This window comes from Panthera uncia (genome assembly GCF_023721935.1).
Source record: "Panthera uncia isolate 11264 chromosome A1 unlocalized genomic scaffold, Puncia_PCG_1.0 HiC_scaffold_17, whole genome shotgun sequence".
NCBI lineage: Eukaryota > Metazoa > Chordata > Mammalia > Carnivora > Felidae > Panthera > Panthera uncia.
Window position 1 is genome coordinate 60,759,070 of NW_026057577.1, and position 24,249 is coordinate 60,783,318.

General features: G+C 38.4%; 1 protein-coding gene across 8 annotated transcripts in view; it reads left to right on the plus strand.

Annotated features, from left to right (window-relative positions):
• The window catches only part of ATG10 (autophagy related 10), a 259,495-nt gene extending 240,052 nt beyond the window's left edge, over positions 1–19,443 (plus strand). For 4 of the 8 annotated variants that reach the window (XM_049649756.1, XM_049649757.1, XM_049649755.1 and 1 more), the window contains 2 exons: positions 9,160–9,257; positions 9,914–12,728. In XM_049649756.1, coding sequence (XP_049505713.1) covers positions 9,160–9,257; positions 9,914–10,013 — 198 coding nt within the window. In that variant the 3' untranslated portion in view covers positions 10,014–12,728. Of the gene's footprint in view, positions 1–5,476; positions 8,131–9,159; positions 9,258–9,913; positions 12,729–12,944; positions 15,166–18,740 lie in introns of those variants that run through there. The other 4 variants (XM_049649751.1, XM_049649752.1, XM_049649748.1 and 1 more) reach the window with 4 other exon arrangements.
• Positions 19,444–24,249: the final 4,806 nt, after the last annotated feature.

Sequence of the window (24,249 nt, forward strand, 5' to 3'; positions counted from 1 at the left end):
GTTGAGATAATGGGATGCTGTTTGATATCTTTGTAGTACCTAAAGCTAGACTATTAACCCCATGAGAGTAGATTGTGCTTCTGTCTTGAGTCTGCTGATATCTCTAGTGCCTAGAACAGTGCTTGGCGTATGGAATGATGCTCCTCAAATATTGGTTGAATAAATGAATGGTGAATAGATGGATAGATGGATGAATACTTAGCAAAAGTTTTACCCACAGGAGGTATTCAGTGATGTTTATTGAATGCATTAGTAAAGCAAAAAAGAAAAGAAAAGAAAAACACATGAACTAATATGGGATTGAGTTAAGTAGAAAGTGATGAGTTTATTATACATTTTAGTAGTGTTTCTTAGTTTCTTAAGGTGTCTGGATAACACACCTTAGGGGGATACTGTGGTGTGGCAGGGCATAGGCTAATTCGGAGAATTAAAATATGCATCTTGGTGCATCAGTTCTTTTCAGTAGTAATATAGGATATTATCTTTTGTGTGGAAGCCAATAGATAGATTTTAGAATATAGTGCATAGTTTACATAAGTTTCTATGGAGAGTTATTCCTGACTATGCCTTCAGACCCTCTCCTTTGTTCTTAGATGTACTTTGGAAGAAATATTTGGGAACACAGATAGTGAAGATTTTATCTTATCTGGAGACTCCTATAAATGTACAGAAGATTCTGCTCCTGGTTTTGTGACAAAGAGAAAGAATGTTTCTTTTCCTTTAACATCCCTACAGTGGCACTGGAGGCCACTGGTGCATTCCACACAAACATTCCCCTTTACAGAATAGGTTGCATATGCCAATAATTTATCTTGGTACAGTAGCATGTATTTGTCTATGCAGTCATTCCATTAATATTTATTGAGTGTCTACTAGGTGAAAGGCACTGCTATGGATGCTGAGATTGAAATAGTAATGAGAATACTTTCTCTGTCCTCAAGAAATTACAGTATAGTAACAGAAGGCTCCTGTAAATGGTCGATTACCTGTGCAGAATGGTGTGGAATTGAGCAGTAGGCTTAAGCATGGGGTGCAGTGGGGACACAGAGGGAGGGCAACTGATGCACAATTGGGGTGAAAGAAAGCTGAGATCTACAGTTCATCAGTTTGAGCCCCCAATCAGGCTCTGCACTGATAGCATGGAGTCTACTTGGGATTCTCTCTTACTTCTCTCTCTGCCACTCCCTTGCTCATGCTCTCTCTCTCTCTCGCTCAAAATAAAGAAATAAAAAAAAAATTTTTAAAAGAAAGCTGAGATCTGTAGGAGAAAAATGGACATTAGTAGGTAGGAAAGGGTGGGAGGGTATTCCTAACAGAGAGAACCTCATGTACAAAGGTTTGGAGGTAAGAAAAATAGTGTTTGGGGAACAGCAAGTAATTTAATGGTAAACTGTACATAAATATAAGTAAATATCTAGTTTTCTAATTCTGAATAGGATTTTTAAACACAAAAATGATAAAAGAAATGAAAGAAAAATTATATGTTAAATTATCTAATGTTATATTCCCCATATAAATCATCATGAATAAAACTTAAAGATAATGAGAAATCTGGAAATTTAAATTATTTTTAGTAATTCGGCATCTTTTATGGGAGCAGGTATTACCTGTTTATGGACCACTATATTTCTAACATTTGAACCATTGCATGACTCACGGTGATGGTTGAGTGAATGAAAAGGATCAGTGTCCTCAAAAGGTACAAAAGAGCTAAAACATATTAATAATAAACCCCTGCAAAACCTCACTAGACAAATAGTCAAGAAAACATGAATAGACACTTCAAGTTGGGAGTCATCCTTGTTCTTTCCTATTTCTTACACAGCGTATTGAATCCTTTAGCAAATCTTGTTGGCTCTCTATTCAAAGTAAATCCCAAACCTGACCATTCTCCCCCATCCACACTACCATCACCTAGTATAGGCCACCACCATATCTGAGTTACTACAACCCCTCCTAGCTGGTCTTCTGCTTCTCCTTCTTCTACAATATCCAGACTGATATTTTAAACTGTAAATCAGAATATGTCACTTCTTTTTCCAAAATCCCCCAATGTCTCCCCATCACACTCAGAATAAAAGTCCAAATCTTTTATATGCTTTGCAAGGCCCTACGTGATCTTACCTTTTGGTTACCTTTCCAGTCTTACTTCTGCCAATATTACCCTACATTTCATCTGGCCACACTGGTCTTCATGCTGTTTCTGGAACACTCCGAGCACTCTCCCTCACTAGAATCTTAGTGTCTTTGCATTTGTTCTTCCCAAGCCAAAAATACTCATTTCCCAAAGAATTACATGGCTTGCTCTTTACTTGGTCAGCTCTCTGCTGAAATGTTACCTGTGCAAAGAAGCCTTCCCTCACCAACTTACATAAAATAGCATGCCTCCCCATTATTCTCTATATATTGGGGTTTTTTTCCTCTTAACCATTTGACCCTTTCTGCTTTACTCTGTATAGAACATATAAAAAGAGTGAAAGATGTAGACCCAGAAAATTCCTAAACATGTGAGTGTGGAATTAGGATCCCTTTTATTCCCTTTCCATCCCTAGGCACCAGAGAGAAGCATATGTAAACTTCTCTGGAAGGATGCGTTTTTAATCCTAGGCATCAAAGAAATACTAGATTTATAGTTCTACTACCAGGTCACAATTTATTTTTTTATTTAAAAAAATGTTTTATTGGAGAGAGAGAGGGAGTGTACATGCCTGAGCAGGGGAGAGGGGGCAGATGGAGAGGGAGAAAGAGAGAGAGAGAGAGAGAGAGAGAGAGAGAGAGAGAGAGAGAGAAAATCTCAAGCAGGCTGTATGCTCAGCATGGAGCCCAATGTGGGGCTCGATCCCATGACCCTGGGATCATGACTTAAGCCGATATCAAGAGTCAGATGCTTAACCAACTGAGCCACCCAGGCACCCCAGTCACAGTTTAAAAAGTACAGAATTCATAAGAAGCCATTAAAAGTGAGAGGTAGCAAAAACCACAAACTATAGTATCAGATGCTCAAATTCATATGTTAAAATTTTTGGCGCAAAATATAAAATAAATATGTTGAATATGATTCTTTAAAAGGAAGGAAATACTGACAGTATAATGTAGGAAGAAGAGACTATCAAAAATAATCAGGTAAATGTAATAAATAATCAAATAGAAACTTCAGAAAGGAAAGCATCTAATTAGAAGGCCTAACTAGAAAGCAGATAAATATAGTTAAAGAAAGCATTAATGTGTTAGAAGACTCTGAAGAAATTATACACATTGTTGCAAAAACTAAAAGGAAGATGGTAAATATAACAGGTTAAGAGATACTAGGGAGAGAGGAGGAGAAACACATGTCTGATAGTAGTTCCAGAAAGAGGGCCTAGAGAGAATGAAGAGTGAATATTCACAAAGCTGTTGGTGAGAATTTTCCAGGACTGTTGCAAGGACTCTGATATTCAGATTCAGAAGGTTCAGTGAATCTGAGCAGGATCAATGAAAAGGAATCGACACATAGACACATTATGGTAAAACACTAAAGGGAAAGAGAATATCTTAAAAGAAGTGACAATTAGAATTGATAGTTCACTTCCAAACAGAAAAGAAAAAAGAAAATGGAAGCCACAAGGAAATGGGATTATATATTCAAAGTGTTGAGAGCATATAATTGTAACCTAAAATTTTATACCCACAAACACTCATTTTTTCAAAAATGGAGACAAGATAAAGCATTCACAATGTGGCACATTTACTACCTACAGATCTTCACTAAGAGGTGCTCTGAAGGATGTAGTTCAATGATAGTGAAAATGATCCCAGAATGAATATCTGAAGATCTAGGAAAAAAATAGGAAGCAAAAAGAATAGTCAAATGTGAGTAAATTTCAACAAACACTGAGTTCAAAATTTAATAATATAAAATTTATGGGATTAAAAAAGCCAAAGATACAACTGAAATACAACAGTAGTACAGGAATCAGAAAGGAGTGATCAGAGTTAAACATTCCAAGTTACTTGAATTATCTGGGGAAAAGGCAAATAGATTGAGTAATTGTATTTTATTAAGTAAAACATTTACTTAAAGATTGTGGGATAACTATTAGAAGTTTAGAAATACAGCCTGTACTTTCAAGTTAATAAAAAGAGAAAAAAAAAAAAAAAACAATGAGAAAAAACATTTGAACCTATACTGAATCTAAAGGAAAGCAACAGAGGAATAAAAATGAAAAGGAAAAGAAACATTAAAAATAGAATAAGTAAAAAAAGTCTAAAATAGAAAAAATTAAATTATATCAGTAATCACAAAGCCTGCAAGTGAACTAAACACTCCATGTAAGAGATAGATTATTAAGGTGGATTTCTTAAAGAATCTATGTTATTTTTATAGGAAATACATCCAACATAAGGACACAGATTGAAAAGCAAATAATTTTTAAAATGCATTAGGTAAGTAGAAAGTTGGTGTGGCTATATTTATAGCAGATAAAAGTTCTTTTGGGGGAAGAAAGCATAATCAGAGATAAGTATGATCACTGTATTAAAGCCTCATTCTCTGGATATATGCCTTCAAATAACATAGCTTCAGGACATAGAAAATGAAAATTGACAGACTTCAAGCAGAAATGGACAAATCAACTATTTTAATGAGAGATTTAAACTTCTTTTAGAAATTCGTAGATCAAACAGATAAGAATCTAGAAAACATGGACAGCACAATTACCTGGCTAGATCTAGTGGCACATGGGGAGCGGTCTAGCCAACAACTCAAGATTACATATTCTTTATGCATATTTTTAAGTACCCATGCAAAATTAAAAAATTAAGAACAACAAAATAAATCCGAACAAAATATATACAGGGAAAAAATAAAAATAAGTATAGAAATCTGCAAAACAAAAGACAAAGAAACTTCAAGAACACCAACAAAAAACACATATGGCAGGACTGGCATATAGTGGGTACTTGGTACATATCTTTCTGTTCATTGAATAAAAAGCAATAGAAGACTATAAACGTGTGTACATGAAAAGGTTTGAAATTCACCAAATAGTGATTAAATCTGAGTTGGTCAGTCTTAGGTTATCCTGCTTTTTTTTCTTTGTTCTTTTCTGTATTTTCTGAGCTCTCTGTATGTATTTCCCTTACAATTTTATGAAAACACATTATTTTGAAATAAAAGTAAGTAGATTTTTGCAGAGATGGACTAGAGAGAGGATTAAATGTCCCTGACAACACCTCTGGTCAGTGGGGTGGAAAGGTGCAATGTAAGACCACACTTCAGAGGTGCTTCACTCCCTACTACATGGATGACTTTAAGTGTAATCCCTTTGAACCCGTTCTCCAAGTGGCAACAATAAAGCCTTCCTCAAAGAATTACTCAGATAGGTGACCCCGTGCAAAGCACTTAGTACAGTGTCTCATACTGCAGACGTTCAATAGCCGTTTTCCTTTCCCTGCTTGAGGAAGCAGGCTTAGGGAAATATCCCTCTCCATTTCTAAGGAATGTACCCTGAGTGGAAGGCAAATTCGATCAGTCTGGAATATGCAACTGGATGAAAGCTTCATATGTGAAATTATATTTGTGCCCTCCTGGAGAGCCAAGAAAATTAAGAAATGAGCCAAGAAATTCATCTCCTTTATTAGATGTAAGAATGAAGGTGCAGTATTATCATTTCCTTGTGATAGTCATATCTAATAGTTCTGAAACCAATTCACGGTATTCATGTCAGACTTATTTTATGAGACATTTAACCATTGCTAAATTAAATTTCATAGGAGAATGTGCCTATATAACTCCTCTGGAGTTACAGAGATAGAAATCTGACCCATCATTTCTATTTTCACGGAAAACCATTTAGCAGAACTTTGTTCCAGTAGAAGTGTTTATTGAGTTGTAAGCCTAACACAGTTCACTGGCTGCATGTATTTCCACACTGACATTTTTCTCAGTGCAGATTTGCATCAGTTCATTAGTACTGACAGCAGATGGTAGTACTTTCACACAAATTTACCTTCTGAATTGATCTAAGAAATGTCACTAAAAAGATCCTGACAGTTTTGATGTTCTTCCATTTCTGAAAATGGTATGTTAAACAAATAAGGTGTAGGGTTTTAGATTTTTTTGACTCTAGCTCATAATTCCTAAACTAAAAATGAAAGACGGCTTTCATCTCTGATTCTGGCTGTCTGAAGGAGAAAGTAGAAAATGCAGATAATGTTTCCTGATGGCATGAACCTTAAAAAATCTCCAGTGCAGAAAAATGGCTTTTGGAGAATATTATCCAGATTGATTGTCTACACTGATAAGACACCTCAAATTATTTGTAAATGCTCTACCGTAACTTTGAATATAAATTGTTTGGCTTGCAGGATTAGCTGATTGAATGTTACTGAAAAAATAGTATCAGCTCAGGTCATAAGGCTCACTTTGAATTCTGTCACTTCTGCAGCATTAACATATCCCTAAGATTAGCCACATTTTAAAACTATAGATTTGCCGTTAGTTAGGGTTAAATCATTATAAAATTGTCAGACAAGAAGACTTAATATTTGCTAAGTGAACGATGAGGGAAGATATGAATTCTAATCACATCGGGGAAACTTTTTATTTTTCTATATTGTATAATCATTATTATACTCATAATGACTTAAGGCCTATATTCAGTAGTCTTATATATTTAGAAACCAGGATTTTTGAGTATTTTAAAAATTAATTTTCCATCTGTATCTGAAAAGTAATTAATGATTTGGTTAGTTTGCCACAACTAAGAGAAGCTGACACACTTGAGAAAGCATTGGGTGTTGGCCATATACAGTGTAACCATGGAAGTGATTATGGATGCTTTTGACACACTGCTAGAAGAGTGGCCATGATTAGCAACATATTTAAGGGATTTATTTAACAACAAAAAGGAGCTTTTCGGTTCTAAATGCTCTCAAAATCAAGGGACCCTGTTTTATTTTATTCATAACGCTTATTATTTTCTGGATTATTTTGTCTATTTATTTGTTCTATAAATTTATTGGCTGTCTCCTGCACTGGCATGAAAGTTCCCTGGGATCAGGGACTTTGTTTATCTTTGCAATACAGTGATCTCTATTACTATATCCAGAACTGTTCCTGGCAGACACATAAGACATGATCAGTAGATATGTGTTGAATTAATAAATACTAGTTTAAGGCATATAAGGAGAGCCAGAATCAAGCTGGACGGGAAGACTTGCTATAGGCATAACACATTGGGGCTCTGACCCTAGGCTCTGCTTAGATTCGAATGGGAAGGAGGGGTGGGAAGAGAGCAGGAAAGAGGGAGCCCAGGCTCTGCTGTAAGAGTCAGGCCACTAGGCAGACTCTGGAGGTGGCGCTCAGGAGACATACACTGCCCCATACCCAGCGGATACCCCAGCCCTCAGCACACACATACATCCCCAAATATCCATACCCAGCATCTCCAATACACAGTGGAATGGTGCCTCTGTTTCCTGTGAGCAGGTGTGTGCACATGCACACCAACATGAGTGTTTTGGGGTTGGAGGGTAGAGTTAGCAGCAACAACCACACGTAATTCTTTCCATGGATGCTCTGAGTTCAGCTTCTCCTTGGACTGGCTGACAAGAGGAGAAGAAGCCAGGAGAAGAAGCTAGGCCCCTAGTCCAAATCCAGCCAACAGGCTTGTTTTATTTGGCCCACTCTATGTTTAAAAAAAAAAAAAAAAAGTGCCAAAATTTAAATTTAGGAGATTTTACATAAAAATCTGGATTGCTAGGTTATTTTGACAAATGGGAAGACCTGGCACACTGAACCTACATTCCCACATGGCACAATTGGCTGGAGCAGAGTAGCAAGCCTAGCCTTGGCTGGGCACACTCTCCATTTCCCCACAGTCCCTGTCACCTGCTTGTGTATTTAACTGACCTCGCTCCTTCACGCTACCTGTGTGATCTTTGTAGGTATCTGTCCCAGTTTGCTTGGCCAGCTATAACAAAATACCATAGATTGGGTAGTTTACACACACGGAAATTTATTTTTTACAATTCTGAAGTCTGAGATCAGTATACCAGCCTGTTCTCATAAGGACGCTCTTTCGGGTCACACACTTCTTGTGTCCTCACATGGCAGAAGGGGGTGAACTAGCAATCAGGGGGCAGGATCTCTTTTATAAGGTCCAAATTCGCATTCCTGAGGGCTCTACCCTCATGACCTAATCACTTCCTAAAGGCCCAACCTCCTGTAATACCTTCACACCGGGCTTTAGGATTTCAACATATGAATATGGGGAGATGCAAACATTCAGACCATAGCAATATTTGAGTTTGCAGTCTTTGGCGTAGTTGTGAATCTACAATGTAAACGATCAATAAATTTATTGTTAATAATTGTTTTTGCATTGGCACAATTTGTGCATGGATCACTCACTACATAGAAATCTCCTAGGGCTCCCCATTGTTGGCCAAATTATGTCCACATCGCTATACTGGCAGCGGTCTGACCCGTATCTTGGATCCATTCATTCTCCTATGAAGGCAGTGGCGTTGCATCAAGTGAGTTTTGATTTACAGAAACGGCCCAATAAGCTTGGGAGAGACAGAAGGATAGAAACAGATAAACAGAGGAAACTCAGAAAGAGACAGACAGAAGTACAACAATTTAAATAATGCAAACCATTCTCCTGCTTCCTCTCCCCTCCCCTACCATTCTACCCACTGAACATGTGCCTGTTGGCACCGCAGTGATGCTTGAAACAATCAACACATTGGCAAAGTTTATGTAAAAAAAAAAAAAAAAAAAAGTGTGAAAGATTTTGGTTCCCTTACAATGAGGCGAATGAAATACATTGTTCACGTGGTCAGGCTACTGGGCTTCACAGACAGCCTTGAGGAAAAACCGGAGAATAATTACAGGCCATAGAGTAACATTAGTTGACAAAGAGAGGAAACTGATAAAATTTGTCTACAGTTGGTATTGTGTAAACAAAACTGTGTACCCTTCTATACTTTATCAATTCATAACTTCTTCTCATGTGTGGATTATGAATTATATTTCAAAAACTGAAATTGATCTGTATCTTAATTTAGTAACTTGGAATTTAAAGCAAACTTTTATTTTAACAAACCAGATTGTGCGTTTTAACTTTTTCAAAGTAACTCACACTGGCCATCCTGGACCAACTCTGATTCCTACAGGAGCATCCAATACTTGGGCAGCCTTTTTTTGTACTTCATCCCTGCAAGACGGATGAATTCATGACTCCTGTGTTAAAGAATTCTCAAAAAATCAATAGGTAAGAAACACCATCAAGATACATTGGCTTTTACTCTTATTTTAAAAGTGTAAATCTTTTTATGTGACTCTAAAAGCCAAGCTAAAAAAGAAGTATTTTTTGTAGTAATAATAGTGGCTAATGTTTATTGATTTTTACTGTGTGCTAGGCACTGTTCTAAGTATTTTAGATATATTAAGACATTGGATTTTTATAACACCCCATGAGCTAATTTCCATTATTTTACCCAGTTTACAGAAGAGGAAGCTAAAGCACAGAGGAATTAAATGACTTGGCCAAGTTCACACTGCTAGTTAGATGGTAGAATTGGGATTTGAACCCATGCATTTGTGCCTCAGAGCCATGCTCTTAACCACTGCACTATGCTACCTTAGCAAATGCTGTAAATTTTAAGTGTAAAATTGGAATCATCAAGGGGAGTCAGGAGTCCCAGTGCCTTGACTCCCCTTTTAACTACCTTACTGGGGATCCTCAGTCCCTTTGGACCTCAAGTTCCTGTCAAGTAATGGAGCTGATATTTGGAAATGCTAGAATTCCACATGGTGGGCACATATCTTTGAAGACAGCTCATCTCTTCTGTTGGTAACTGATTTTCTACCTCTCACCCAACTACAATGGAAACATGAGAGTTTCCTGTTTTTTCACTTGTTTCCTAGGAGTGTCAACTACATCACATCTTGGCTGAGCGTTGTAGGGCCAGTTGTTGGGCTAAATCTACCTCTGAGTTATGCCAGAGCAGCTTCTGAGGATGAATGAAATGTCCATCAACAAGGTAAAAAGGAAAGCCCACATTGAGTGGTTTGCTATGACAAAGACGCTGTTATCTCTGTTACACTTAGGGTTTTCACTGGCCCCATCAAATGTTAAGTCTTCTTTCATCTTTAATAGGCTGAACATGGACTGTTTGTTTAGGTTTTTAGTCAGGCAGGGCCCCATCGTTTAGGAAGCATTGGACTTTGCTACAATAACACTCACCCAAACACAGGAGTGGATGGCTTTATTTCAGAATTGTAATAATTCTTTGTTGCTCAGTTAACTTTCTTTTATTCTCTTGAATTTTGTTTTGTTTTTGTTCTTAACTTTCTTCTGTTGGGCCAAAGAACTTAGGAAATTGTAGCATGAGGGACACCAAAAGTATACTTGGCCAGCCCCGGTTTTAATAGGACAAATACCATGCAACATTTCGACTCACCAAGACTTTGACATGGATTATTTTTTCTATTGGAAGCAAATGTCTGTAGTAACTGATACACTGTATACCTAATCTGGAAGAATTTTTGGTTTGGATTTGCTTGTTTTGTTTTTCATTTTAACTTGCCCAGGGGTTGAAACTAAGACAAAATGTAATTGTCTCTTTAGACAGCCTAGATCGGTGTCTATCAATGAGGAATGTACTTTAGAATCACCTGTGGATCTTTTATGACTATGAATGCTTGGGGCTATCTTCTGAAACAGCCTCACTGGGGTGGTTCTGACCCACCTGCTTCTGGAGAACCTCCGATCTGGACGTACCTTTAGTGTGGCATTTATTTGTATTGTTTTGGTCTCCCAGTAGGCCTTTTCCAGTTCTGTATGAGCTCCAGCAAGCCTGACTTACTTCCTACCATTTGTCTGGACTTTGCTCCAGGCCTCCTGGTTGTTAAGAACGTCTAGGAGACATTTGTTCACGAGACAGCCCACTTGGAGGAAGCCATGGGGTGAGGGGGTTATCTACTGGCCGATCACAGTAGACTGTGCCTGCACTTTTAGTCTGTAGGTTCGAGGCTGAGCTCTCACACCGGGAGTGGAAGTAGAGAATGGGTTAATTCAAACTGCTAGAAAAGCTAAAAGTAAATTTTAAAATGCTGAGCTGCACATATTCATGCTGGGATGAGAGCCTGCTTACATGCTTGCTGGGCATTTTGGTATTTACCACTTAACATCTTTTCAACTTCTGCAGGGATTTTCATCACCCACCCCCCCCCCCCCATCCACTCTCCCTAATGTAAACACAGATTTCTCAGCAAGTCATTTCTCAGACCATGTCATTTCTGGGGTAAAAAAAACTAAATAAATTATAATAATGTGTCATCTGGATGATGTACTCGTTTGGAAATATTAGTTATCCTTTGCTATCAGATTCTGAGGGATAGTATCAATCACATAGGGACAATGTTTTTGTTGGTGTCAGTGTTGTTTTCAAGTTAATTTTTTTTGGTCTGCTTGATGAAGACCTTAAAATTCATCAGTGGCAGAAAATAATTCTGAAAAGCTCTTGTAGGTTGTAGAGACCACTCCCCCCAGATAGATATCTCTGCTCAGGCAGCTCCATTTCTTTTCAGAATAGTTTTTGCTTTAAAAAAACTTAATTTTTGATTGATAAAAATTTCCATTTTTAAGAATGCAGCTACATAACAGACTGTTATCCCAACAGTTATAAAACATTAGAAAATATTTTGTTTTGTCAAAGTAACAGCTCTTTCTCTGCAATATGAGGATTTTTCCTCCGGGTTTCTTCTCCAGTTAATATAATGCAAAACCCCTTCAATCAGAAATAGTGCTGGTTAAAGCTACCAAACAGTATCCTAAACTGCTTTTGTGTAGCCTTGGAACAGTTACTTCACCTCCTTGGTCCTCAGCTATGTGATTTGTGAGACCGACTGTAATTCTTGGTCTGTGAAATAGAAGTGTTGAATTCTAGACTGTGAGGTTGGTGAGCTGCCAGCTGTGTGACTTGGGCTAAATTTCCTAATCTCCTTTAGGGTTTTGCCATTTCTATTTTTAAAAAACCCATTAACATCCATCCTACTCACCTACCAAGAGCAGAAAGGAGATCAAAATGCTAAGTCAACCTGAATGTGCTTCATAACCAACACAAGAGTAAGGGTGCCACAAGAGTAAGGGTGATCTGGGATAATTAGCCCCAGCTCCTATCCAGTGTCAGCATACATTCTCCCTCCCTCCCTCCCACCTTGTTTCCCAACACAGATGGGCCCCACCCCCCCCATCAAGCAAGTCGTCTCCACCCACATCCTTATCTGAGTGTTGTTCTTGCTGGTTCCCACCTGGAAATGCTTCCTTCTCCATCTCTCTACTCAATTCTCAACCTAGTCTATATAATTCACTCTTACAAAGCCATCTCTGACCACCGTAGCTCCCACTGGTCAACCTCTCACTTCATTACTCACTGCATTTAGTCATAGTAGCATTTAATTTTCTCCCTTTCACTCTGATCGCCTCCTTAATGATGGATAATAAAATAACTTACCCACTTTCTTTGGTATGTTATAAGGTAGCATGCACATGAGAGTTGTTGTCTGCCCTTTGTAAGTGATCCAGGGAAGGCTCTCAGTCTGGGGATTGGGCCAGCAGCTGTGTTGATCATTTGATACTATGGCCTACAGACTGGGGGATAAAAAACCCAAACTAACCATCTTCCTAACACAGATGTATTAAAATAAAGATGTATTAAAGTAAAGGAAGTTAAAACTGGGTTTTTGCATCCATTTTTCCTGAGATACGTATAGTTTTTATTCATACTCTCAAGATATTAGAAAATGGAGATCTGCATTGTCAGAACCAGCTCTTACATAATTCAAACAGCTGATATTCCAGTGAGTTGGGTTTTTTAAGGATTAAAATGTGAGAATAAGAATATGCAACTATTCAGTCCAGCAGATACCAACTGAGTTTCTCTTGTGTACTTAGCCCGGTGTTAGTGGCCAGGGATGACAAACAGAAAGACATAACCCTGGCTCATAACAATGCCACAGTCCAGTGAAAAACACAGACAAGAAAAAGACTCAGGGACAGTAGGACGTGTGCTGTGGCAAAGGTGTGGAAAGCCAGCGCCCGGGAAGGTTTGCAGAAGAGGAATGTGAGTGGAGCTGCGAAAAATCTAAGATTTAGCCAGGTCAAGAATGGAGGAAAGACCTTGAAGATGCATGGGGAACTGGCAAAGAGTGAGGCTGGCTCAAAGGACTGGGGCCAGGTCTGGAGGAGATTTATTGCCACACTGAGAATTTGTATCTGGCCTAAAAAACAGAAAGAACCACTGAGGGAATGCAAGTAGAAGAGTTGAAATGATCACTCTTGCATTTTGCAAAGATCCTGTATTTTTTAAATGATGATTGTGTATAACTAGTCACACATCTACTTTGTCAGTTTTTATCACAAGCAGGTACTGGCCCACAGGCTCTAGAAGGTAGGAGTGCATAAAGGGCTGGGGGTATGCCAAGGATATTTTTCAGTTTTTACCCAGGACCTTCCAAAACCAAACCTGCCAGTGCCTGGAATGCCTGTTTCCTGGCTGTGTTACCTGGGGCAAGTCACTGCACCTCTCTGAGCCTCTCTTTCCTAATGTATTAAATGGAAGGACGTGTATTAGATCACTAGTTATTAGTTTATGACTAGTATATATGTATATTTTTTATGAAATAGAATATGTCTGGGAAACATTCCCTGTGTTATCTTCTTTACTCTCATGCTACTACACTCACCACACTTCTGATTCTAGATGTGTAAGTTTTTCACACATCAAATGATCCTGCAGTAGCAACTGGTGTCCTGCAATTCAGTTCAGTTCTGATACCATCTGCCTGGAATTAGCACCACAAGACCTCCCCATGTAAGACCCCAGGTTGTCACAAGTCCCAGGTTGTCACCTGTATTTCTGACTGACCAACTATAAACCAAGGTTGCCATGACCTCCTCCTTGGGTTCAGTAATTTGTTAGAATGGCTCATAACATTTAGGGAAACACTTACGTGTACCGGTTGATTATGTAACAAAGGATATGATACAGAATACAGATGAACAGCCAGATGAAGAGCTACGTAGGGCAAGGCCTGGAGAGTCCCAGGTGCAGGAGCTTCTGTCCACCTGGAAGCTCTCTCAAACTCGTACTTTTGGGATTTGATGGAAATGTCATCATGAAGGCATGAATGATCACTAACTCTACTTCTAGCCCTTCCCCTCTTCCCAGAGGATGGAGAACAGGTCTGAAAGCCCCAAGCTTCGAATCAGACCTTGGTCTTTCTGGTGACCAGCCCCCACCCTGAAGCTGTTCAAGAGCCCACCAAGAGTCAGCTCCTTATATCAAAAGATACTCCTATCACCCAGGAAATTCCAAGGGATTTAGGAAGTCAGTGTCGGGAGCCAGAATCAAAGACCAAGTATTAGAAGAAATGCTCCTCATGTTCTCATCGCTTAAGAAATCACAAGGGTTTAGGAGCTCTGTGCCAGAACTGGGGGCAGATATATAAGTAAATATATATATTTAAATATTTATATATTCTATTATTTTACAAATATATGGAAAAAATAGGTTGCACATGGTAAGGATATTACTGTTTGGTGAAACTTTGGCTTCAGCTATATATACATATAATCTGTTTATATGGGTGTGTATTTCTGCGCCTGCATGGAAATATATTTCTAACTCCAGGAAACAGAGATTTGAAAACTAATGGACAAATAAGCTCCCTTCCAATTCTAAGACCCTCTGATTCCCCCCTTATACTGCTGACCAGTAAGTTGCTGAGGGTTGTTCCAGAAGGATATAGGCAGTACTTAACTACTATTGTGCCCATGGAACTGAGCTATTTAAATATGCACATACGTCCTTTTATAGGGCTTGTCTGTAAAAGTGCTTTCACATTTTTATTCTTAAATTTTGTAGTGTTCTTTCAAGCAGTACTGCAGTGTATAAAGCCTTTGCTTTTAACTTTTGTGTTGTCAATAGCGGCACCTAGTGGTAAAAGAGCCCTATTGCAAGTATCCTGTATTCTAAGCTGTTAAAACTGAAAGTGATTTTACAGATCACCAAGTCCCATTTTATAAATTATAAAAAACAAACTGGAAACTCACATTTTTTTCCTACCCTGAAATATACTTTACATAAGAATAAATAAATCCTATGTCTGACTTATGATTTCTTGCGTTACTTTGATGCTTTAAAAAAAAATTTTTTTTTTATGTTTATTTATTTTTGAGAGAGATAGAGACAGAATGCAAGTGGGTTGGGGCAGAGAGAGAGGGAGACACAGAATCTGAAGCAGGCTCCAGGCTCTGAGCTGTCAGCACAGAGGCTGACGCGGGGCTGGAACTCATGAACTGTGAGATCATGACCTGAGCCAAAGTTGGATGCTCAACCGACTGAGCCACCCAGGTGCCCCAATGCTGTTTTTTTTTTTTTTTTTTTAAGTTTATTTATTTATTTTGAGAGAGTCAGAGACAGCACAAGTGGGGGAGGGGCAGAGAGAGAGAGACTCCTAAGCAGGCTCTACACTGCCAGTACAGACCCTGATGCAGGGCTCGGACTCAGGAAACCACAAGATCATGACCTCAGCTGAAACCAAGAGTCATACGGTTAACCAACTGAGCCACCCAGGTGCCCCTGAAGCTTTTCAGTACCCAGAAGTCAGTTACAACTAAGGCAGAAATCTAAGCATACTCTGATAGGTTAATGGGAATTCATAGTTCAGTATATCCACAGCCTTTGGTGCATTATTATTTACACATGCATGCCAGATTGGGGTTTAGCATGGTGCCTGACACATGATAATTACTCAATAAATCTTTGTGGAATATTTGTATATGTGGCCGAATACTGAGGGGGGAAGGCTCCCATGGTCTTTCTGCAGGCACGAGGACCTGGACCTGCTTTCCTCTTTTGGGAACTGCATCCCACTCTTTGCCTTGAGAAGACTTCTTCCCCTGACACCAGCAGCAGAGTAGGATGTGGTCTCCTCCATCCCTTTCTTCAGCAGATTCAAAGAGAGAGAATATCCAGGCCCTTACCTACTTACTAATAGGGAAATGGCTAAATCGAATGTGATGCTGGATAGCAGTTAAGGGGAATGAATTGAATCTCCATCCAATCTCAAAATAGGCAGTTCTCATAAATAGATTGTTGAGTTAAAACAGAAAGCAAAAACTAGATGATAAATATGCAAGCAACTTAACACAACTTATAAAAAATATATACCAATACCACATATTCTTTATAGTACATATACAGTATATGTATGTAAAACCATTAAAAATGATCTAGGACACACACCAAACTTGTAAGAATGGTTACCTCAAACTGGAGAGTGGGAACTTGGATTGGAAGAAATCAAAGACTGGCTCTTTTTGTAATGCTATACTTATCTAGCCTTAGCCTATAAAACTAAAATCCATTTTTATTTATTTATTTTTAATTTTTTTAATGTTTATTTATTTTTGAGAGAGAGAGAGAGACAGAGATAGAGACAGAATGCAAGTGGGGGAGGAGCAGAAAGAAAGGGAGACACAGAATCTGAAGCAGGCTCCAGGCTCTGAGCTGTCAGCACAGAGCCCAACATGGGGCTTGAACTCACAGACCACAGGATCATGACCTGAGCCAAAGTCAGGCACTTAACCGACTGAACCACCCAGGCACCCCTAAAATTCATTTTTGGAAAAGATTTTTGTCCTAATAACTTGGAAGCCACAGAAACATTTGAAGGCGAACATTTCAAATGTGCTTAAGTGGGAATCACCCATGGATAACTGCAATTAAAATTTTGCTGCATTTCCTCATACTAGTTTGGACATATTTAATTAGGATCATTCCATATATAATTTTACATTCTTATTTTTCCCATATAACATTATATTGACAGCATTATCCCATGTCATTTGATATTCTTTGAAAAATCAACTTACAATGACTAGTATATCTTCTGTATCAAAATGTACCAAATAATTCTATTGGACGTTTAGGTTGTTTCTAATTCTTCTCTGTTTATTTAACATACATCCATTAAGCACATACTTCCTGCGTGGACCTGTGCTAGGGATATAGTGGTCAGTAAGGTAGACAAAGCCCCTCCCTCGGAGATCTAATGCAGTAAGAAATGTGTGCAGAAGCAGTTGCTTTAGGTTATACTGTTACTAAGGGAATGACCAGATCAAAGGATATGAAATGTCTTAAGACTTTTGATTCACGTCCCTAAATTGTTCACTACTAAGGCTATATGATTTACATTCCCAGCAGTAGTCTGTGCTTTACTTTCCCTAAAATCTTTGAAAATAATTTTATTTTACTTTGCTTTTATTACTGAGCTGACCTTTTTTTTCTTTATGTCTTGCTAAATTTTGCATAGATTCTCAGCTTACTTCTTCCTAGTAGGCTATGCATTTCTCAGGGTTGCTAGAGTTAGTTTTCCAGCTTTTTTATTGTCCATTTAATTGCCCCAAATCTCTGTTTTGCTTCCATCAGAGCTGACTGTCCATATACTGGTTCTAATAAAACCAGAAAGCTGGAGTTAAACAATTAGGATATATATATATATATATATATATATATATATATATATAATATATGAAATTTATTGTCAAAATGGTTTCCATATAACACCCAGTGCTCATCCCAAAAGATGCCCTCTTCAATACCCATCACCCACCCTCCCCTCCCTCCCACCCCCCATCAACCCTCAGTTTGTTCTCAGTTTTTAAGAGTCTCTTATGCTTTGACTCTCTCCCACTCTAACCTCTTTTTTTTTTTTTTTCCTTCTCCGCCCCCATGGGTTTCTGTTAAGTTTCTCAGGATCCACATAAGAGTGAAAACATATGGCATCTGTCTTTCTCTGTATGGCTTATTTCACTTAGCATCACACTCTCCAGTTCCATCCATGTTGCTACAAAGGGCCATATTTCTTTCTCATTGCCATGTAGTACTCCATTGTGTATATAAACCACAATTTCTTTATCCATTCATCAGTTGATGGACATTTAGGCTTTTTCCATAATTTGGCTATTGTTGAGAGTGCTGCTATAAACATTGGGGTACAAGTGCCCCTATGCATCAGCATTCCTGTATCCCTTGGGTAAATTCCAAGCAGTGCTACCGCTGGGTCATAGGGCAGGTCTATGTTTAATTTTTTGAGGAACCTCCACACTGTTTTCCAGAGTGGCTGCACCAGTTTGCATTCCCACCAACAGTGCAAGAGGGTTCCCGTTTCTCCACATCCTCACCAGCATTTATAGTCTCCTGATTTGTTCATTTTAGCCACTCTGACTGGCGTGAGGTGATATCTGAGTGTGTTTTTGATTTGTATTTCCCTGATGAGGAGCGACATTGAGCATCTTTTCATGTGCCTGTTGGCCATCCGGATGTCTTCTTTAGAGAAGTGTCTATTCATGTTTTCTGCCCATTTCTTCATTGGATTATTTGTTTTTCAGGTGTGGAGTTTGGTGAGCTCTTTATAGATTTTGGACACTAGCCCTTCATCTGATATGTCATTTGCAAATATCTTTTCCCATTCCGTTGGTTGTCTTTTAGTTTTGTCGATTGTTTCCTTTGCTGTGCAGAAGCTGCAAAAAATATATATATAATAAACCCTCACATACTTATAGAGCAGAATCAGTAATTACCAAGATTTTTGCCATATTTGCTTCATTTAACCTTTTTTAAACTTTGTATTTGCTCAAATAGTTTAAATAAAATTATAGATATTATGTCATTTGTTTTTACAGGTGCATACTGAACATTTTTTATTTGATCTATTCTATCAAGTTTTACTGCAGTCTTACATGTTATAACACCTTTGGGTTCTTATCCTCTGCTTTTACTCCTGAGGTGAGGCTTTGCACCCTTTTTCTGATTATGCCTTTGCCAGTGATATTGGAGAACTTTTCTCTAAAATGGCCCATTGTTCCATGAGGTCAGCTGGTACCATCAAGGCAGAAGGTGAAATGTACATTTTGTAATTTCTGCAGACTGGACAATCCATCCACAGATCCTCACCACATTGGAGACATTTCATCAATGATACCGAACCATAGACAACTTCTTGTGACTGTTCTCAACTGTGATTAAAATGGACAATTTTGTAATATGTGACAAAATCTATTCATTATTATACAGATTTAATAGCTGGTTTCTTGTGAAGGAACCCCTTTAAAAGTCTGAAGAATGTGCAGAACCCATTTTCAGAAAAATGTGTGTGTGTGTGTGTGTGTTTGCATATACACACCCACATAAATCACACCCACCCCTAATATATATCAGAAAATTCTGCACACAGTTGCAGGAGATTCCTAGACTCTCTAAAATCTATGAGACAAATCCTAGATCAAGACACTTGATCAATAAATTGCATTCACAATGGCTTCCGTATTATGTCCTGATCAAGAAAAAGAGGAGTATAGTGACAGAAAAAAAAAAAAACAAAAAACTACTTAATTATAAATAAGAAAATGTATAAAATACAGAAGGAACAAGATCAACTATTGTATATGGAATTAAGAGTTTTGGGTAAAAAAATGGAACTTACGGAGAACCTAAAGAAGGGGAAAGGGTCTTACTACCTGCAAATACACACAAAACAGAGCATCAAACTATATAGAAAAAATATAAAGACATAATTAAGATTGGATAAATTCACAAAACTGATGGGGAAAAAAGTGATATGACAAAACCACCTATTTCCTATCACTGTTTCCAAAGCAAGTGTTAATAGACAAAACATGTTTCAGCAAGTAGTGTTTCTCTCAACTGTTCTCAGCTGTGATTAAAATGCAATATTACTTAACATGTGGCTTACTTCGTCCACTATTGTACAGATTTAAACATTAGCTGACTGATTAAAAGTGGTAAGGAAGCATAATATATTCATAGCATCTAAACTTACTTGAAAATTTGGGTATGTTCAATATGTCCTACACTTTTAATCCAGACACGTAACTTGACCCCTTGTTTTGTTTCTAATTAACCACAGTAAAAGAGATTTTAGAAAACCAGACTTTAAAAAACAAAACAAAACAACAACAACAAAAAACCTCGTCACCATCAGTAGAGAACAGAATTCATGTCAATATTATCACAAAGAACCAAGCAGATCCTTGGTAGACATGTGGAAAGTACTTTTCTGACTGGAAGATCTGAAAGAGTGATATGGGGCCATCATTTCCTCCTCCCTTCTGAGGGAGCAGCACTCCTTAGCACTAGAATTACTGTTCAAAACTTCAGGTTGTCTGGGAAGCCGAATGTGTTAAAAGGAAGGGATTCTGATGGTGCTCATCATGTGTGGCTAAAGTTTCAAGGTTCTGTGTGCGAGGGGTCCCCTCATTTTTGAAGTTACACACCACACATGAAAGGCTTGAATGACAACCTGAATGAGGTGGCCACTGGGTGTGTGCATATTTGGAAATGTTGGTTATCTGTGGTCATGTGTCCCTTCAAATGTGTCACTCTAAAAATGACTTCCTCCTAATGAGACATAAAATCATGCGGCTTTAATGTTTTAATGCTTTGGTCTAGAACTCCTGTGGTCATATTATCATGACAATAAGCTTTAGAAATCCACTCATCTTTCTTACATACTAACAAACATAACATCACTTAACCAAATAATATGGACAGTGCTAGAAAGTAAGAATGCTTAGTACAACCTGCTAAGACAATCCCTCAACTGTAATATCGTTAAGAAATGTGAGTTGAAACTTGAATGATCCATTGAAACAGATTTTATCGGTTAAAATAAAGATTATACAAGCTCCATTGAAACAGATTTTATCGGTTAAAGATTATACAAGCTGCCGTTAGTGAAAATTTTATCATAATATGTAATTTATGAGGTCAGTCTCTTTTCTTGACTGTGCAAAGCTAATAAAGAAACGTTAGCTACTGGGACAACCTTGAAACAGACTGCAGGAGCGTTATCTACAGCATGACTGTTATGACCAAATCCTGCCACCAGACATGTTCCTAGAATGAAACAAAGGGAATTCATACATTTTGTAATAGGACTGCTTGTTTCATCACTTTTGAGATTAGAAAGTTCTTTATATACTTTAGATACAAGTCTTTTGTTGGGTATGATTTGCAAATATTTTTGGCTTGTCTCTGATATGTATTTTCATCCTTTTTTTTTTTCTTCTCTTTTTTTGGAGAGGGAGGGAGAGGGGGAGTGGGGGAGGGACAGACGATGGAGAAGGAGAGAGAGAATCTAAGGTAGGCTCCATGCCCAATGCAGAGTCCAACACAGGGCTCGATCTCATGACCGCAAGATCATGACCTAAGCCAAAATCAAGAGTTGGACATTTAACTAAGCCACCAGGGCGCCCCTGTGTTTCCATATTTGCACCCTCTTAACAAGATCTTTCGCAGAATAAAATTTTTAATTTTGAAAAAGGCCAGTGTATTATTTTTTTTTGGTGGAATGTACTTTTGATGTATTGTCTAAGAGCTCTTCACCTAACTGTAAGTCATTAAGGCTTTTCTTCTACAAGTTTTAGTTTTATATTTTACATTCATATTTTGCACTCATATATATGACCCATTTTGAATTAATTTCTGTATAAGGTGTGCAATTTGAGGTCTGTTCTTTTTTGCAAATTAAAGTCTATATTGTATACTGTAAAAACTAGCCTTCCTCCATTGAATTGCTTTTGTATCTGTGTCAAAAATCAGTTTGTCTTACCTGTGTCTTTTAATGGATTCTATTTTAGTGATCTGTGTCTACCTCTTCTGTAATACCACACCCTCTTCATTACTGCAGCTATAAACTAAATCTTAAAACTAAGTTTTGTGATTCCTCCACCCTTTATTTCAGTTTTTCAGTATTGTTTTAGCTATTCTAGTTCCTTTACCTTTTCATATAAATTTTAGAATTAGCTTTTCTATTTCTACAGGAAAAAAATCTGCTGGGATTTTGCTTAAGTTTTGCACCCAAGGTGAGTGCTTTGTTTCTCTCACCCTACAGCTTACACATGCGGCACAGACCAGGCACACACTTCATGCTGAAGAAGGGGCAGTGTGGGTCACAAGGTGGTGAGGGATGGGTGAGAGAAATACACAGGAGGCAGAAGGAGCCCTTAAGAAGGAAGCAGATCAAACACTTGGGGTTTGAGGTATATGAGGTGGATTTGTGTCTGTCAGTCATTTAGCTATTGAACAGGCATCCCTGGTGCACCCAGCAGACAAGAGTGAGCCACTGTCACAGAATGTCTTAACTCCCAGGTGTCTTCTCTATAGACTTGGCCGAGGTCTCAACATGGCAGAAAAAAGGACACACTGCAGAGGGGTGGGTAGGTGTCAGTGCCACCCGCCTTCTCACCTTCCCCAAGCCTCCTCCCTCCTGCACTGCCAGGCAGCACCTCCCAGCTCCCTACACTGCACCTGACCACAGGGATGAGATCTTGTGGCCCTTGGTGGCTTCTTGTGGTTCAGGCCGGGTAGACAAGACCCAGAGATCTCCCTGGTTGGGTCAGTATGTCAACTGGAAAGCATCTGGTCAGCCTTTGAGAATGACTTAGTGGATACCTATGCAACTACACACATTAGTAAACCCTGAAATAGAAATCAAGGATAGCCCATCTTGTCTTATTACCACATATAAATGTATCAAATTAATATGTGTACTTATTAAATTTACACAATTTAAATGTCAGACTTTGTGTTTCAGTAAAAAAAAAAAAAAAAAAGCCACTCCCCATTCTTGTGGAAAGACAAATCACACAATCATTTGTGACAAGCATAAACACAAGTGTGATGTGTGATGTATTTGGGAATCAATGAGGTCTGAGGTGGGAGAAGCAGCAGGTGGAATGTGAGGGGTCTCCTGAAACTGCCTGGGAAATTCAAGTTTGAGCAAGGCAGAGTTCATTGCTGCTGGAGGAGGAAAGGACCAGACAAAACACCGATCTGCTATACTGTGGAAAGGACCATGGTTTTGGTCTTATGGGAAATTGAAAGCCAAAGAATTTTCATTTTCCAAGATCCTAAACATAACCTAACACTAGGCTATATTCAAAGAGCAAATTAATTCACATTTACTAATGCTGCCAACAGCAGTTCCTCCGATAAAATTTGAGAAAGCTAATAAGCTTCATTTTAGACAGGAGATTTTATTATTTTTCTCCTATGGAAATTTTGAAACAAGAGTTAAGGACACTACCAAGAAACAAACTTTTGAGAGAAAAGAGCGAGCGCACGAGAAGGGACAGAGAGGGAGATACAGAATCCGAATCAGGCTCCAGGCTGAGCTGTCAGCAGAGTCTGACCTGGGGCTCAAACCATAAACTGTGAGATCCATGACCTGAGCTGAAGTTGGCTGCTTAACAGACTGCACCATGCTGCAAGAAAAAAACTCAAAAAACTCAACTACTGAAAACAAACGAATGGTTACCACAGGCAGTAGGGGGTAGAATAGGTGAAGTGATAGGGATTAAGGAGTCCATTTGTGAGGAGCACCAGGTAATGTATGGAAGTGTTGAATCATTAGACTGTACACCTGAAATTAAGAGAACACTGTATGTTAACTATACCGGAATAAAAATCTGAAAGAATGTACAAAAAAATCCTACGTACCCAATACCCAATCTCAATTATCAAGCTACAATCCTTCTAGATCATTTCTAACTGATCACTAGTTCTACTTTGTGCCATGAAATAAACCTCAAGGTCAAACTATCAGTTACTGACAGTCAGTACAAAAAACATTTAGGTTAATCATTCTATAGTTCAACATTCTTGCTTTTAAGTATTTTTTTTATTTTTACAGTTATTTTTAGAGAGAGCAAATCTTAAGCAGGCTCCATGCTCAGTGTGGAGGTTGATGCAATGTGGGGCTCGATCCCATGACCTGAGCTGAAATCAAGAGTCAGATGCTCAACTGAGCCACCCAGGAGCTCCAAACAAGTTTTTCTTCTATGTCTCAATTTGCCAGGCATACACTTCCACTCAATCATCTAGTGCCTTTCTTGCTGTCATAAACAGAATTACAACATGGATTGCGAACCTTTAGATACTCAAACATCAGAGCAAGGAGCAACTTGAGGGCGTTTATCATACTGGGTCCCCAGGGAGATGGATCTCAGAAAGTACACTGCTAGGGTTTCCCGACATGATTCCTGCTTTAAGTGCAGTTAGTTTTTGAAGTCCTCTCTCTATACAGGAACTGAACATTTATTCCACAGAGAGTAGAAAAAACTATGAATCCCATTTACTGTAGAGAATCCTGAATTAATGGTATTCCCATTC